At 40.6% G+C, this 17,997-nt stretch overlaps 1 protein-coding gene across 1 annotated transcript in view; it reads left to right on the top strand.

The window, feature by feature from the left end:
- NSD3 (nuclear receptor binding SET domain protein 3) overlaps positions 1 to 17,997 on the top strand; it is a 50,056-nt gene that overhangs the window by 25,807 nt on the left and 6,252 nt on the right. Inside the window, exons 13-27 of the mRNA XM_086767730.1 lie at positions 1,009 to 1,054; positions 1,636 to 1,766; positions 2,307 to 2,435; positions 3,132 to 3,258; positions 3,675 to 3,872; positions 4,300 to 4,470; positions 8,657 to 8,806; positions 11,098 to 11,254; positions 11,812 to 12,014; positions 12,482 to 12,594; positions 13,219 to 13,488; positions 15,402 to 15,518; positions 15,901 to 16,042; positions 16,611 to 16,717; positions 17,089 to 17,293. Coding sequence (XP_086623856.1) covers positions 1,009 to 1,054; positions 1,636 to 1,766; positions 2,307 to 2,435; positions 3,132 to 3,258; positions 3,675 to 3,872; positions 4,300 to 4,470; positions 8,657 to 8,806; positions 11,098 to 11,254; positions 11,812 to 12,014; positions 12,482 to 12,594; positions 13,219 to 13,488; positions 15,402 to 15,518; positions 15,901 to 16,042; positions 16,611 to 16,717; positions 17,089 to 17,293 — 2,266 coding nt within the window. The remainder of the gene's footprint in view (positions 1 to 1,008; positions 1,055 to 1,635; positions 1,767 to 2,306; positions 2,436 to 3,131; positions 3,259 to 3,674; positions 3,873 to 4,299; positions 4,471 to 8,656; positions 8,807 to 11,097; positions 11,255 to 11,811; positions 12,015 to 12,481; positions 12,595 to 13,218; positions 13,489 to 15,401; positions 15,519 to 15,900; positions 16,043 to 16,610; positions 16,718 to 17,088; positions 17,294 to 17,997) is intronic.

Below are 17,997 nucleotides of genomic sequence, written 5' to 3'. Positions count from 1 at the left end.
AAATTAGTCTGCAACAACTTGGTATAAAATTTTAACTGGAACAAGTACAATTAATGGGAAAAACAAAATGTTAATGCTACTGTTACAGTGACCAGTGGAGAAATAAAAGTGATTGTTTAGATTTTATATTTGTATTATGAAATGTATCCTATACAAATCCTTCTATTGTATGTTTTTACCTATTGTACAACAAAATAAAATATTTTTTAAAAAAATTATAGAATAATCCTTAAATATTTGCTAAATGTGTTTCTACATGCATATGTAACCACATTGTAAAGAAATAACTTGTAAATCTTAACCAGGATTTTAGGCAACAACCTTCTCTAATTATTATACAGTTGCCAAATTCTCACGTTACATGTACGTTGGCAGCACAGTTTCCAAACGTACCCTTCTGATACAGGATCAAGAACTTGAACTGCTTTTGCAAGATTGTAAACTCATCTGCTGAAGCGTGTACTGACACTGAGTTTCCAGCTGTACCGAGCGCTGCAATGCTGCGTGCGAAGTCCGTCTCGCCGCCGCCGGGCGCCTTGCAGCGCTCTGTACAGAGAGAAGGGCTGTTCCCAGGAGCTCAAGAGTGCATGCTTGGTGGAAGTGCCTCAATGGTGTGCATTACGTGTCTCACTAACCCCAGTCTCAGACCTGATGAGGGGAGCTTGTGCTTACACAGATGTGGAGTTTTACAAAAGCCTCAGGGTTGACTGGCAAAACGAACCCCGCTCCTGCCTGCTGGACACGGATAAAGCTTTCCTGTCACCGTCATGCCCAAAGGGAGTGACTTGGAAGGGACCTTGCTAGTGAATGTATGGCTGCCTTGTCTCCTGGCGTTCAGCGTAGGCAGCTAGGATTGAATCCGACGGGACAAGAAGGCTCACACTGAGAAGGGGATGACAAACTACATCTGAGTTCAGAGATACTAATCGCTTAACTTAAATGTTTTCTTTTGAATACTAGGGAGAAAAATTCCTCTGGTTTTAACTATGGATTTTCCTATTCGAACAGGTTGAAATGGTTCCACTGACAGCAGTGAAGACAGGATTGCAGAAAGGTGAGTTACGTACAAAAATAAACTTTATTAAAAGCTCCTGGCTCATCACACTTCAGCAATGGTTTTCGTTCTCTGTGAACTGCAGAGGTCTTAGTGCTTTCTGGTGATGAGTGTGATAGATGCTGATCTTAATTTCTCTTGTGATGGTTTTCTGGGTTTGGGGTTTTTTTTATGTTGTTTGTTTCTTCGTGCATTGCTAGTTGGAAGGATAGTGTTTGTTAGTAAGCACGTAAGTCTTTCTTCTGGAAATCTTAATTTAAAAAGAAAGAGTCTTTGCTTAGCTATATTTTAAAGATGAATGGTGAAGAGGTAATCTCCTAAGGGTTTATCCTCTGCTATAGACGACTTAGTAGCTTCCTCCACTGCGTCAGCATGTTCGGAAGTTTGTCAAAAGGACTTCCTAAGGAGATTTTCAATTATTTAGCTTTTCAGGGAGAATTAAACTAGTATCAAAGTTGCAAACTGAAAATTGAGGCTAGCAAATAACGTACAATTTCAGGCTCTCATCTTTGTTTCCTTTATTAATTTTAAGCAAAAAGTTGACACGTACAATAAAACTAATTAGAGTATGTTGTGTTAAGGTGCCAGCGAGATTTCAGATTCTTGTAAACCTTTAAAGAAAAGGAGTCGTGCCTCAACGGATGTAGAACTGACTAGCTCAGCTTACAGAGATACATCTGACTCTGATTCAAGAGGACTTAACGATTTACAGGTAAAGGCATGTTGTTTCTCACAGAGACTTGTTTGTTGGTTCTGTCAGGGTAACAGGGTTTTCAGTTGCAGACTGCTAAATATGTGGACATTGTATTTTCTACAAATGCCGTGTCTTTTGTCTGAAAAACAAAGCCTAGTCTCCTTCTAATCCTCTCCCTTATGTATTTAAAAAAAATACAGTTCTTTATGAATTTTCCTACTTTTTTGGCAAAACATTTGTTTAGATCACTGACTGCATTTGCTTTTTAGATTCTTTGGGAACTACGAGATGCTGTCATATTTTGGTGTAAAATTGAAAGATATCTGAAAAAAGTAAAGTAGTTATCTTTATGGGGTTTTGCTCGTAGAGGTAAAAGATGTGTTAAGAAGGCAGCACTCCCTGTATCGTTGTATGATCTTCAGCAGCTTTCAAGGACCTTTGTATCTCTTGCCATATTGAATGAGCATTGCATCACTGGTGACTTAACTCTTTTTTTCAGCATGTGGTTGTCCTTTGAAAGTGTCTTGTTTGAGTGCCTTGGATTTTTCCTCTTTGTAGGGTAGTTTTGGAAAACGTTCAGACAGCCCATCAGCTACTGCCGATGCCGATGCTTCTGATGTGCAGTCCGTAGACTCTAGCTTATCCAGGAGAGGAACAGGAACAAATAAAAAAGACACTGTTTGTCAGGTAAATGATGATGCTGTAAAGAAATGAATGCTAAAGATATATCATCTGTTTCTCTTTAAGTTGACAAACTGTCCAAATTACACTACCTTGTTTTAACTATGTCTTGTAATTCGACATTATAGGAAAGACAGGGAGAAACTCTTCAGCAGGGCCTGTTGGGATTCTGTGATCTCAGATAAAACGTCAAGGCTTTTAGGAGTTTTTGGAAATGATTCATAAGCTCTCCTGCATGCTAGAAAGCTCAAAAGCTAGAAAGCGGTATGTAGTCCATGCCTGCTAGCATAAGTAGAAAAAGTAGATCCATTTTAAGATTTCAGATGGTCTTTCAGGATAGGGCAGAGAATTTTCCAGTATTTTGGAGAGAAAATCCTGGAATCTTCTGGCTAGTTTCCTAGTTGGTAGTGAGGGAATAAGCTGCACTTGCTGTTCAGGTGCGTGAGAAAACGGGAAGTCCAGATGGGTCTTGCAGTGCCTCTCCTATCTCTGTCCAGGCTTGCGCTGTTAGGAGACCAAGATGCAGAAAGTGCTGGGATTGTCTTCAGCTCAGAGACTTACCTGTAGGCCAGTTCTCCTGCGTTACTGTAGCTCTGAAGATATTTCAGCCAGCTTCTAGTCTTTGCTAACTTGGGGTAGTCATTTGCATTTAGGTACACCAGGTACCCTTTGTTCTCTGACTAGCTGTCTGTTTGTTTAAAGATCTGCGAGAGCTCTGGCGAGTCTCTGGTGTCCTGTGAGGGCGAGTGCTGCAGCGTCTTTCATCTGGAGTGTCTCGGCCTGAAGTCGGTGCCCGATGAGAAGTTCGTCTGCACAGAGTGTAAAAACGGTGAGTGTGTTCCTGCGTCTGAACAAACGGGGAGGGGTTTCCCCCTTTGCTAAAGAGCTGTATTTTGGTCAGAGCAAACTGAGATGGTAAGTTTCCAGGTTTTGGGAGTGTGTTTGCGTTATTCTATTACTTTTTTAGCCTCTGAGGCCAGATTCTCATTTTCCACTTAGCAAATACCTGGTAAGAAAAAAAGTAAAGAGCTTTGGTTAGGGTTTTACCCAGAATAAGGGACTTTTATGTTAACAGCAGTTATATAGTTATTGCGGATTATAGTAACCAGCTTCCCTGTTTGAAGGGAAGGAGCCTGTGTTGTTCAACCCAGTCTAAATCTATTCACTTCAGAATTTTTTTACAACATCTGTATCTCGAAGAATTGACTGTTAACAGTTGGGCTTCCTTATTCCTTCTTTTACAAGGAGAACATACGTGCTTTTCGTGCAAGCTTCCCGGCAAAGATGTGAAGCGCTGTTCTGTCAACACGTGCGGTAAATTTTATCATGAAGCCTGCGTTCGCAAGTTTGCCACTGCTCTGTTCGAGTCACGAGGCTTTCGTTGCCCGCAGCATTGCTGTACTGCCTGCTCCATGGATAAGGATATTCATAAAGCAAGCAAAGGTGAGAACAGGGCTGGATGCATACCTGGATCCGCAACACTTAAGGCATCTTTTGTTGCTGGGTTTAATGGGAGCCAAGGGTTAGCAGTGCAAGGCTGAGGAATGTTGTTTTTAAAAGGCGGTTGGTAGTGGCTTTTGGAGCAGTTACTTTTGAGAAAAAAAGAATCCTTTTAGAAATTAACCAAAATATTCAAACGAAACAAGTAGACTCTAGAATGGTTAAAACCATGTATGTTTTTCTTAACAGAGCTTTTAAGTGAAAGTTAAGAGTTAACTTTTGTGAAACTCTCTTAAAAGATGTAAGTGTTTCTTTTAAATCTAGCATTCTGATTGGAATAAAAACCAGCCTTGCATCTGTCTGTGGTGTCTGCTACTGTATCCTGACTCCAGGGTGACGTGCTGCATTCTTCTGCGTTTCTGTTAAACAGGTCGCATGGTGAGATGTTTCAGATGTCCCATTGCCTATCACTCAGGAGACGGCTGTATTGCTGCAGGAAGCTTGTTTCTGTCATCCCACATTCTCATCTGTAGTAACCATTCCAAAAGGAATCACTCCTCATCAGCTGTAAATGTAGGCTTTTGTTTCGTTTGTGCAAGAGGTGAGCACACTTGGTTTTTTCGCCTGCTTTATAGTTCTGCTATTGTCACTTGCGCAGTTTAGTTATTAAAATAATGTATTTCATAAAGAAAAACTCCCGTAGAACTCTGTAGGATTTCAATGCTGCCTTGGTTTTTTTGTTTGGTTGGTTTTGGTGAGCAGTTCTAATGAGACTCCCACTTGCTGTTTTGGTCGAGAATATTTGGTATTCAGAAACAGCAGCAGGTGCTCAGAAGGGCTACTTGTGTTGCCAGTAGGAAAGTGAATGCCGAGCCCCCAGTTCCAGCCGTTGCAAGCTGAGAATGGATGCTGTGTTATTATTCCCTGTCTGTTAAGCAGAAGGGGATTTTTTACACCATTTGCAGATTTTAAACTGTTTACATTTTTAAGGCTAAAATGTAGCATTTACTCATTTTAATTTCAAACTACCATCACATTTAAGAACTTTGAAAGAAAAACATGTACAGTCCTGTATAGACAAGTTTCATGCTAGGATTTCCCATTTGCCAAAGTTATCTTTTTTTTTTTTTTTTTTTCCTTCCTCTTTCATTTCACTTGTTACTTCTATGGCTTTTAAGTCACTAGTGTTTTGCCAGATAGCAGGCTGAAAACTTTTGGTGCATCAGTTGGTTTAGTTGCACAATGCGAAAATATTATTCTCTCAGATTGATCAAAGTGACAGTTAGGTGTTTGAATAATAATATATAGTGCAGTATTTCAAAAGTTTGTTGGATATATTATTTTCAGCAGCTTTGAAAGTCACTAATAAGGAAGTGAAAATTAGATGAATCTTGAAGTTACTTGTCTTCATTCAGTTGGATATGGGAAGGCTTGCCTTGAATTTGGAAGAGCAGAGTAATAATTAAAGACCTTTAAATAGGAAGGAAAAGATGGTGTCAGAATAATTGCCTTTCTGCTTCTCTCTGGTCTTCCCCTTTCCTCATTTCTAAGTCATTTAGGAGCTATCACAAAGAATCAAGTTTAAAATAAAATAAAAATCCAGAAGCTCAGAGAGAAACAATAAGTTTTAGAATGAGCCTTAGAAAAGCTCCTCCAAATGTGTAAAAAGGCGTTTATAACATGGGTCAGTGTTTCTCAATTTGCGAGCTGATTTAAGCATTTTGGGGCCATCCCAAAAGAGGATATGCATGGTGTCAGTCGCAGCAGCATTGCATAAATGTACACATGCAAATTTGACATTGTATGTGTCTTTATGCTCTTTCATTTTACGTTTTTAGGTAGCCTTATCTATGTTTTGTGTTTAATTTTGGTTGAGAGTATTATTACATGTACAAATGCACAGTCTGAATGACGAAACCAAGCCGGTTGCCATGTCTTTCAAACAGAACTAGCTGAAAATGTACGATGTAGCGTTCTGTTAGCAGTCAGATGCTTTGGGGCATTCTGCATCAGGGGCTAACTCTGAGAAAAACAAATACCTATCCTTCAGCATTATTAATGTAACCAATAGTTGCGTCCAAAAGCCCAACATAGATACCTGGAAAGAAGTCATTTGTTTTGTAGAGCTAGGGTGGAATTACTAAAAGCAATTTTTGCAGTAGGTAGAGCAGTTCCGTAATATTTTCAGCACTTTGGTTTTTTTTCTTCGTTGTCAGGAGTCAGTCTGGTACCAGGGTCAGGTACAGGTTTGTGACAGAAGAGTTTCTGTGGATCTTCCCTAGTTTGAATGTCAGATTAGAAATGTCCCTTGGCAAGGTCAGCTGCGGCTTTAGTCTGTCCCGTAAGTGTTAATGTGGAGAATTCTATACAGTAGGATGATGTCTTATCCTGCTGTTCTGCTCCTGCGTGAAGCAGGTCATAGAATCGTAGCCGTTGGAGAGCTGTGCTGATGTGAATGTAGCTGACATCGATTACGAAAGCTGTGTTTGTACTGAGATCTGAACGGAAAGCAATGGCAGGTTTCTGCCATTGGATTTCTCCTAAATATTTTGTTTTCTACCAGTTTCAACACACTGTTAAGCTGTAGTATCAAAATACATTGCATGGTACAAAACAACTGAATAAATTCCTTTGCAGTTGTACTGCATTAACCTTGTTGCCAGCTGCTGCAGATGCTCAAAGCTGACTTGAGATCTGAACAGCAGAGGAGAACCTGCTCTAGATCATACATCCACGGTAGTTTGTTACGGATCCATCTGAAGGTGAATCTCCTTGGGAATTTCTTCTCCACGTTTTGGCTAATTACTCCGTGATGCAAAGGTGTAAGATAGAGGCCGCCTGCTTCTCTTGGCTAGAACCTGTTTAAAGGCTTTATGAAAAGGAACGCCTAGCGTTCGGCATCCATCTCGTGTATGGCACAGAAATCGGAATTTAGGAGTAGGATTCCAAATCTGAATGGCAGTAAGGGAGTCTGCTTGCTGAACATGCAGACCTGCAAAAGAAAATGGGTTTTTTTTTTGTGGTTTGTTGGTTTTTGGTTTGTTTGGTTGGTTTTTTTTCCCCCCATTTGACATTGTTTTAGTAATTCTGTTCATACCTGAATCTAGACATCAGAGAAGTCTCTGTTTTCTCCTGGCAATATAAGTAACCTCTGAACCCTGGCAGATGGAATTTCCTGTCCACGTATTCAATGAGTCTTACGAGAATTTGAAAAGTTACAAACTGCTACCACTGACTGAATCCTCTGTATTTTACAGCAACTATCTACTTGTTTTTCTAGAAAATTTTTGTGGGGTTTGTTTCTACTAGGCGTAGCTGGAATCAGGAGCCAGTGTGCTTCACCGAAGAAAGATTGTGCGAGGTTTACATTTAGCAAACCCCCCCGGACGGGTTGAATTGAGTCCTGTCTAGTGATATGTGGTCAGCATGAGGGACATAAGGTGAGGACAGCGTCTGTGGCAGGAGCGCTGAGAGCACCTGCTGAGAGAGAAATGGGGAACCGAATGCTGTAGAAATACCTGGGCATCTGTATGTGAGAATGGTTATTTAATAAGTTTTAGTTGATGTCAGAAGGAGAAACTTTGTATTTAGATGCAAAGCATGATGGAAGTGAGAAAATGTAGATTTGAGACAACTTATGAAATACACAAACTTGCTTATCCTGAGGTACTCGAAATACGGTATATTTTAAGACTTCTTACTCACCTTCCTGAAGCAGCCTCCATTAAGTATGTTGTAGTTCAGCTAATTGCATGTGTAGGTCATACTTATTTTCTGAATCCTTCTGAGGACATACTTTCCAGGTAGGCTGATGGCGTTCTCCTTACAGCAGTTTTCTAGGCCCCCTGTTTCAAAAGCTTCTCTACAGCACTCAGCCCTGTGTGTGTCCCACAGGGGAAAGAATTGGTAGCTGTCTTGGTAGCTCATCTTTCCTGCTTCTTTGGGTCTCAGTCGCTCTGCTCTTCCCATAAATTACTGGCCAAATGCTTCTGATCTGTAGCTGTGGGGCTCTCACCTGGGCTACCTCGTTCTTTGGAGCAATGGGCAGAAGCTCTCCTTGGTGGAGAAAGACAGAGAAATGCAAACACATCATTTGAAATAAATGCATAGAGAACAGAGTGCTTGGCTGCTCCGGAGCGTTTAATTTGGGGGCTGTGGGGGAGCAGGGTTGGTGGAGCTTTACTTAAAAACACATGGCGTAGGGCAGAACTTTCATCCGTTGTTTCCCCTCTGGTGCCTTGCAGAATCACTGACTCCCTAGTTATTTTTTTCAAGACAATTCTAAAGGTAAAACACTTTGGTAGATAAGATCTCAGAGATAGGTTTGTAGTAAGCGGGATGGTGAGTTCTTGTGTACAGCGTCTGCTTTTTCGGTTTGTAGCCCCAACTTAACAGCACGACCTTTGATGCAGTGGCCGTCATCCCCCAGCTCTTCATGTTAGCTTACTGTTTTCATTTGGGAGGGAGGGTGGTTCAGACAGGTAGAAGATTGATTGCTGTTCGTGTGCTTTTCTATCAATGCACGAATTAAGGGTAAAAGCACAATTTAAATTCCACTTAGAAGCAGCTTATTCATCATGGATTTTTCTAGTTAGATTTTAATTTCGTCTCCCCAAGACATAACCTCTTAGTGAAGGAACTTTCTGTCAGACTTTTCTTTTTCCTCATTTTATCTTTTTTTCATTCACACATAAATGCATTAGAAGTGTTCATTTATTTTATTTTCTCCTTTACGGAATCATGGGTAGTTTCATTGCAACTCATCTCTTTCTGTTTGTTTCGTATAGGGTTGGTAGTGCAGGATCATTCAGACCCCCTGTTCAGTTCATATGCCTATAAGTCCCACTACCTACTGAATGAATCAAATCGTGCTGAGTTGATGAAATTACCTATGATTCCTCCTCCTTCGTCAGCTTCCAAAAAGAAATGTGAGAAAGGTAACCAAAATAGTTTCTTTCTTTTTAATTTACTTTCACTTTTCCGATTATTTCTCTCTTTAAATCAAACAAGAAATGTCTGCTTGTCAAGCACCACTTACTGCTTTTCAGTAATCTTCACTCATTGGTTATTGTGAGTGTGTGTTCATGTTGTTGGCATTTTTTTTTTTATTACAAAAGGGCTTAAAATAATTACTTTCACTAAATTCTCCTTGGCAGAGGTTAAATGGCTTTGTATCTGGCCTAGGCCGTTCCAGCTTCAGGGAAGCTGTTCACACAGTAATGTGAAGAGGTGGCAAATAGAACTTGATTTTGTTAGAGTTCAGTGCTTTCCAAGGTGATGCAAACCAGCTTCTTAAATTGATTTTATATCTGGAAGAAGGGGGGGATGTTCTGTTTCAGATCTTTTAGGTAGCTTATGAAAGGATTTTCCAGGCTGGAGACAGGTGGGTCCTGTTGCCATCCAGAGGCTGTCCAGAGGGGAAGGCGGCAAGGTTTTCCCCGCAAATGTGTCCGTTGGTCCTTGGGCCTCGTGTTCCACCTCCGCTGGCCTAGGACAGCCAGCGCTCCTTCGCTGCTCGCTTTTTGAAGCGGTGCTGCACGTAGGAGCTGTCCTGTGCAGAAAGCCCTGCAGCTCCAGGGAGAGAGATCCTTTTGTTCTGGTGTGGGTGGTGCTGGAGCAGTTCAGAATACCTCGTGGGGAGAGAGCTGTTGTCTGTATGCAATACTCAGATGTAATATTTTATTCCACACAGAAATTTGATTTCCCAAGAGCGTTCAGAAACGGTGTCCAATTAACCATTCTGAAGTTAGGTTGTTTTGAACATTGCTAGACTGATGGCTTTCAGTAGTTTCTGTAATCCCTGAAAACAAAAATTATTTTGAGCCCTCTGCTTAGCTTGAGCAATATCTTACTAATGCATCCTGAAAGCAAAGTGTGGGTTTTTCCTTGCTTAGCCCTGAAAGTTTTGTGTTTGGTTTTGTTTGATTTTTGCATCTCTTGGCATTTTACCATCTTGGAGAATGTTTCAGTAATTTACACTGAGTCTGTATTTCCTCTGAAATAACACTTGCAAAAAAAATATTTTAAAAGCTAAAATTTTATTATGGGTTTCAGGAGCTTTGGAAAATCCGTGTGGTTGGATTTTACTGGTTTTAGCAGAGGAAATACAGTGTTGGTCATGCATCTGGTTTGTTTAAGGAATGCTTATTGTGATGTGCAACAATCAATTAATGCAGTGCTATTCGTGAAAGTCTATAGGTGGACAAGATTTTCTGATAAACGTTTGAAAGTTACTATTCACACTTTTGATATTGAGATTGAAAATTGCTTTAAATACTCCCAAGTCTCTCCCAGATTTTCTATCTGTGACACAAAAAGTTGTTAATTTTTTAAAAAACTAATGTATCTGTAAAAATGTGTGTATATATTTTATATACTTACATATATAAAATATTACGGTATGTGAAATATATCAAGTATTCTTGTATGAGCCGCTTTGTTTGCGGAGGGTGGCTCAGAGATGTGCTGTGACTCTCCACATTTAATCCATCTGCCAAAATACAAGCCGGCCAAAACAATTTTTGTCCAAATAAGCGTAAACTTCAAAGATCAGTGTTAGCCACCGCACCGAGACTTCCTTTGTGCGCCAAAGGAACTTTTGGGATGGGGACAACTTGTGTGGTGTCTCATTCTGCATTATGTACTGTGCTCATACCAGTAAAGTTTTCTTTTTGTGGAATAAACACACTTATTACAATTTTTTTTGTGATGCACTTGGTACAGAAATCATTGATCAACCTATAGGCTGCGGGGTTTTTAATGCACACTAACTGATTGCTGGGGGATTCAGTCATAACAATGTTGATTGAAAAAGTGTTTCTTAAAAATTTGGTTATTTGTCATTGCTAGGGCCGTCCCCAAAGAAATAAACCAACATTTGGGCCGTCCCCAAAGAAATACAAGCTAGCGGCGCTGCTTTCAGATGCAGTGCTTCCTTTGGGAGTGTTGCTTCTCCTGCCAACTTACCTCATGTTTAAAAACTAATCAGCTGCTTTTTAACATATCTTTGATGCAGTGAAGAGCCGTAACTTGCACGTGAGATGGTTGCACTGCACAGTCTGTTTTAACCAACATTGTTAAGCTTGACTTGATCCCTTTCCTTTGCCATTTTTTTCTGCGGGGCAAACAAGAACGTAGAATGGATGATTTGAAATGAACGTCAGTTGCTGTGCACAGGGGGAAGGAAATCCTTACTTCTCTAAACCAAGCAGGGTTTCTTTGTTTCAAGGTGGAAAACTGTTGTGCTGTGAGTCCTGCCCAGCGTCCTTTCACCCTGAGTGTCTCAACATAGAAATGCCTGAAGGGTGCTGGAATTGCAATGACTGTAAAGCTGGCAAGAAGCTGCGTTACAAGCAGATCGTTTGGGTCAAGCTGGGAAATTACAGGCAAGTTCGCTATTTTGGGTTTTAATGCTTTGGATGTTTTTTTAATATGCTATAGAATTACAGGAAGGTAACTCGAAGCAGTTCAATCTTTGTAAACAAGAAGTAGAAATACAATAATTCATCTACTTTGTCAGACATCGGTGTCACCCTTCAAATTAATTCTCCTGCTTTTTCCAGGCTATGGTGGATATTTGGTTGCGCTTACGTTTGCTCTGTAGAGCGTAATAGCGATACGGCAAACCAGGGGCTGTCTTACAGAGCCACGATGTCCTAGCTTGTGCTTGCTGTTAGTCACCTGCGGGAATACGAGCGTTTATAGGTGATCTTAGAAATCTACTCTTGTGCCACAGATGTTTCTTTCTTAAAAGGCTTTTCCAAAATTGTGTTTCGCGTGGTGCTTCCCAAGCATTGCCAGAGGGAGCCCTGACTGCATAAGGAAGGAGTTCGTTTCTGTAAGAAAGGAAAACTGGCTTCTGTTTCTCAGTCCAGCTAGGCAAATTCGGAAGCTACGACTACAGTTCAGGGAATTTACATTCTTCTTTTTTTCTGCTCTTCAGGTGGTGGCCAGCAGAGATCTGCAATCCCAGGTCTGTGCCTCTCAACATACAGGGCCTCAAACATGATATCGGGGACTTCCCAGTATTTTTCTTTGGTTCACATGACTACTATTGGGTACACCAGGGCAGAGTTTTCCCTTATGTTGAAGGAGATAAAAGCTTTGCTGAGGGGCAAACTAGTATTAACAAGACCTTCAAGAAAGGTAAAATCAAACAAAGTTTATAGTGGTTTATGACAAAATTTCCACATGTTTGTGTCTCCATCACCACTTAACCTGCATGGGAATATTATGTGCCTAGTGTTCTGTGTTCACGTAAAATTGCAAACATTATGTAGATCCCTTGATTGCAGATAAAAATATGTTTCTTTAGTGCCTACTCATTGTGTATTTTTGTAGGCAAGTTCGATTTTCCACAAACTGGGAAATGTTAAGATGGAGGTTGGGCTCTACTGCATGGGATCATTGTTCAGTATCTCAGTATCTACTGAAAAGTTCCTGATGATAGATTCATGATATACTGCATAACCCATTTCTAGCTTGTGTTTTTGTTTATAGAGTTCTATGCCTAGCTTTTTTTAAAAAAAAAAAATATGTAAATACGTACGTGTGTATGTTTGCTTAACAGCAGCTGGTGCTAATTGCTTTCTATTTTGAACTCCCTTGCACAGCACTTGAAGAAGCGGCAAAGCGCTTCCAGGAGCTGAAAGCACAAAGAGAAAGCAAAGAGGCATTAGAAATTGAAAGGAATTCCAGGAAACCTCCACCTTACAAACACATTAAAGTGAGTTGGCTTCTCGTCCTGTTTTCATTCTGTGCATAAGCAAGCTATGTATTTAAAGCAGTATTTGCAACAATTCTAGCTTAAGGAAATTAAAATAAATAATTTTGCTTTTCTTTTCAATAATACTTTGTTCTACCTTATAGTACCATAAAACATTCTTTTAGCAGAGTATTTGTGAGAGAGTTACCGGTTGAAGAACAGTTCTACCTAAGGTAGAATTTTGCTGATTACAGGTTCGTCTCGTGTGTCTTTGATACACACTGGCTATTGCAACTTGCTGAACCTTGTACCACTGACCTCAGTATTGGCAGGAATACCCACTGCTCATCCTAATGCAGAGTCCTGGCTCTTGCCAGCAATTTTGGACATGTAGGACTTGGCGTTGTTCGTTTAATCTTTTTAGGTTTGGTTGGAAGAAATCCCAGTGGTGTACTTGATAAACTTTGTGTGCTTTGAGTTCCTGAACCAGTAATTTACTGGGGAGAGACTCATGCTGAGTCCAGAGTAATGAGTTTTCATGTTCTTCACTTACATTGCTTACTGTTGGCTTCTCAGAACAGTGTGTGTCCCCAGTTAAGTTATCATTTATTCTTTTTTTTTTTTTTTTTTTCCCTTGTTCCACAGTCCAACAAGGTAATAGGGAAGGTTCAGATTCAGGTGGCTGACCTGTCAGAAATCCCTCGCTGTAACTGCAAGCCGTCGGACGAGAACCCCTGTGGCCTGGAGTCGGAGTGTCTGAACAGGATGCTGCAGTACGAGTGCCATCCCCAGGTGTGCCCGGCGGGAGAGCGATGCCAGAACCAGTGTTTCACCAAAAGACTCTACCCTGATGCTGAAATCATAAAAACTGATCGACGTGGATGGGGTCTCAGGACAAAAAGGAGCATTAAAAAGGTAGAATTACAAAGGACAAAGGTTGTGATAGCCATCAGTATGGTTTTATGAGAAAACACTGCAACTCAGTGTGCCTTAAGCGAATGCATACAAGAATTCCAGCACTTGTTAAGTACATACTTTGTGTTAAAAAGACATGAAATTTCTGTAGGGGGAGCAGCAATGGTGAAACCAGTTAGATGTTTTGACAGATACATCTTAACCTTCATACTTACAGAAGAAAAGCTAGTCCAGGTGAATTTGTGAATTCTCTTCAAGGAGAGAAAGAGCACGCATGTGTTTTCTCACTGCCCACTGGGCAAAAAGGGAGAGAGTGGTGTGGGAAAAAGTAGTCTGAATGATGGTTTCTTTCACTAAGTAAGACCATTGAAGATTATGAAATCTTAGAGGGCTGGCAAAATAAGTCACTTGTTTTTTCTTTTTTCCTTTTCTTCCCCTCGTCCTTATCAGAAGCCAGCAGATGACAATCACAAAATAGGAGAGAAGCTGAAAGCGGGGGTGCAGTCAGCTTGAATTTTGAAGCCCTTTTCAGGGGTTTATTCTTGAAGTCTCTCCTTTTGCCTTTTCTTTTTACACTGTTCTACAGCAACATGCTGATGGCACCTTCCCGTGAGCAGGGAGTTTGCGGTATTACTCTTATATCTACCTCCTTGGCTTTTTAAAATGTAGTTTACAGCCTCTAGAAATCTGAGATAGAGAAATATTATGTAGTGGTTTGTGACAGGCATGCAAGTAAGTAAGGTGATATACTGGAGGTGTTTTAAGAGACCAGTTTTGGTGAGGATGCCGTTAGCCACTCCATCGCATACAGGTGGAAACTTCTGACTGTGTTGGGGCTTTTTTCAGCCTATACACACCTCGAAGAGACTTTGCTTTTTTCCCTCTAGTTTGGGCTAAAGTTTTCAGAAGCATCTGTGTGATTTTTATCGAATGAATGTGTGCTCAGTAAGACTCAGACTATTCCAAACTGTAAATCAATCTCAGTAAGTGCTAGGCTTCTGAGTCACATGAGTGACTTACCTCTCAGAAACGTGACTGGGATTGTCTGATTCCCACCCTTATCCCTTTCATTTACCGCTTTCTTCCTTGTGACAGCCACAGGCGAGGGCGCGCGGGGACGGGCATTGCTGCCTGGAGCCCCGTGCCCAGGCTGTGCCCCGAGCGTGGCAGGCAGGGGAGCGCTTGTTAACATATGGGTACTGTACGAGTTGTTCTTGAAGTACCACGTGCTTGCTGGACACTTGCATTTGAATATTTCACATAGCTACTTGTAACAGTGGTTTCAACCACCGGTAACCGGCTGTCTTGATGAAGTGATGCTCAGAGTGCTGAGTGTTGACTCCCTTGCACGAAGGTATCAGTCGCGTCCCAGCTCTTCAGTGGCCTCAGGGAAGAGCTGGGAACACGCGGTTGGCCTGGAGGGCTACTTTTAGATATGTTTTTCAGCAATTAATTTTTTTTTAAATTTACTATTTCAGTGTAATCTCTGTTTCGTTAAAACTTTGTTGCTGCAAATGTTCTGAGTTTATTGACTATTAAAAGCCCTAGTACAGGTATGCAGTGAAAATACCTGCCGCTGTAATAGTTCACATTTCCTTAGGAGTCTGTGCATATTGTCTCATTGTCCTTCTGAAAAGAAAGCATGAAACCAAAGGATTCTAGAGAACTGACAAACATGGCTTGTGCAGTGAATACAGAAACTCTCTTTTTATTTTGAGCACGTTTATTGCGTAGACAGCAAATAGTTGGTGCCTGTGTTCATGTCTTGCCCACTAGATGCGTAAAGTTTAATGCTTTTTGTGATTATTAGAATATATTTTTATAGGAAGTGCTTTTTTCTGTGCTGCTTCCCTTTATCGTCATAAGCAGTAGTAAGCATGGATTTCTTATTTTTGCTTTCCTTTCCTTTTCAGGGTGAATTTGTGAACGAATACGTCGGTGAGCTAATTGACGAAGAAGAGTGCAGATTGCGGATCAAACGTGCACATGAGAACAGCGTAACCAATTTTTATATGTTAACCGTAACAAAGGTAAATGTTGTGTCTTCTTCCCTATAAACTGTTTACAGTTGAAAACTGAGGCAAAATGCTGGTAGAAGCATCACTGCATGTTGGATGTTATCCTTCTACCAGTGCCTGGGTGTCAATAGGAGGGTGACGTTTGTGTTTCTCTGAAATGGAATAGGTGAAGGATGAAACAAAGCCAAATTATGCGCTCTGTACCTATATAACTTCTGTAAGCACAAATATTCAGACACTTTTTCGTAAAACTAACTCTGCAGGGAAAACTGACCACTTTTAACTAATTTAAAATAAGCATATTTTTGCTGCCTTAACCATTAGTAGTCACTCAACAGCTCGAAATCTTTTTTGTTTCTAAGTACTAAGTACTTCTTTGTCTTTTTATTTGAAGGACCGGATAATAGATGCTGGCCCAAAGGGGAATTATTCTCGTTTCATGAACCATAGTTGTAATCCAAACTGTGAAACGCAGAAGTGGACAGTGAATGGTGACATTAGAGTTGGACTGTTTGCTCTCTGTGATATTCCTGCAGGTAAAACGATGGCACTGTTTTGCATGCATACTTTTGTCCTGAAACAGCTCAGTTCCTAACTTGGCCATGGTTTTTTTTCTCTGAAGTTATTTAGTAGCAGTGATGTTTATAGGCACTTTGTCATCCCTTGGACTGGAGACAAATATTTGAGTTCCAGTTTTAGCAGGGATCTTATAGTTAGAAATAGTTTGAAGCTGAAAGCTACTGTTCAGGCTAACTGCCGGGTTTGCTGCTAAGTACAGTGTTAGCTCCGTGTCATGTGAGCACTCACATAGTGTTGATGCTTTCACCAGTATTGGTCTGGTGTGGTATTACCTTTCCATGTTAAGTGTTTTACCCGATCTGTCATTTACCTGGGTCTGTGCTGCTCCTTACGTCCCATCTAGGCAGAATCTGCTGCTTTCAAAGTCTGTGAAATCAATGTGCTATTTCAGGCTTGCCTTCTTAAAACATATCGCTGCTCAATCTCTCAGACTATGAAGAGAGAAACGCTAATGAAATGTCATTGTCACAAGCCTCTCTTTCCTCATTGTCTTGTGTGGGTGAATGGTTTTTCTTTAAATTTTAGGAATGGAGTTAACATTTAATTACAATTTGGACTGCCTGGGCAATGGTAGGACTGAATGTCATTGTGGAGCAGAAAACTGCAGTGGTTTCCTAGGAGTTCGTCCAAAGGTACGTGGATGGAAATTGAAGCTTCTCTTTCCAAATCTAGAGATCTAGTAAGAGTAGGGCAAAGACAGGTTTTTGGTTTTTTTTAACATTTTACTTTAGTCTATGTAATACTTTCCACCCTTGAAAGTCACTAAAGATTTTACAGTTAATGTACTGTAGTGACATTGTGTCCTGAGTGAAGTTAATTTAACAAATTGTGTTAATCCCTATACATGTGGCTGGGCATTTCTGGCTTCCATAGCTTAAAAACTTTTTTGAATGGATTTAATTTAAGCACAGGTCATGCAAATAACAACCCAAAGTTGATTACTTTAATTTTAATGCAAGGGGTTTGTAAAGTGACTGTATGCTGTGATCTTTGTAATTGCTAGACAGCATTTGCAACAGCAAACGAAGAGAAGGTGAAGAATGCAAAATTAAAGCAGAAGAAACGGAAAATAAAAACAGAACAGAAGCAGATGCACGAAGACAACTGTTTCCAGTGTGGAGATGGGGGAGAGCTAGTCATGTGTGACAAAAAGGACTGTCCCAAAGCATACCACCTCCTATGCCTTAACCTGACTCAGCCACCTTTTGGTAAGAGCAATCCTGTGGCTTCCTGTTCATCGTTTCCTTTCTGCAGGAAGACAATGTTTGAGCTGACATGCAGTAATTATTTACATTAAATGCAGCATATTTCTTTTTGCAATACCACTCATTTTTAGAAATACATCAGGTGGCTGTGTTCCTGAAGAGAACCAATGGACAGAGAGGCATTGTAACACTGGATCAAATCTTTCTTGGGTCACATTTCCTCCTCTTATTTTGATTGAAATATCAGCATCATCTTAATGTCCCAGTATCACCAAGCGCAAATCAATCGACAGTTCAAACCACTGACATAGCAACCATGATATGTAGGGCTCAGTAAATCAGTAAATGTGTTTAAATTATCTACTGTTTCCTGATGGCACGTATCTTCCATCTTACTTTTTCTATGTTAAGGCATAGCTTTTTGTAGCTAGGACTCATATTATTCAGGACTACTTCATCTTCATCTGATTGCAAGATTTTGTAAAAGTCGTTGTCTTCGCAGTCTTCCCAATTCCAAATTCCAAAGACTTCAGTGAAAATAATTGGAAATCCAGGCTAGACTAGTCCTAACCGAAAGGCTGCCGTGAGTGAAGCTGACTCTGTCACGTGCCTTTTCAGCATACTGGAAACATGGAGGCTATCCTCAAAATAGCTTGTTTGCTGGAGAGAGAAATGATGGCATCCTAGCACCAAGAGCAACTTGAGTT

Source organism: Chlamydotis macqueenii, chromosome 27, assembly GCF_036417535.1.
Source record: "Chlamydotis macqueenii isolate bChlMac1 chromosome 27, bChlMac1.mat, whole genome shotgun sequence".
Taxonomy (NCBI): Eukaryota; Metazoa; Chordata; class Aves; order Otidiformes; family Otididae; genus Chlamydotis; species Chlamydotis macqueenii.
Note: the sequence above shows the minus strand (reverse complement) of the source record. Positions and strands in the feature narration are given on the sequence as shown.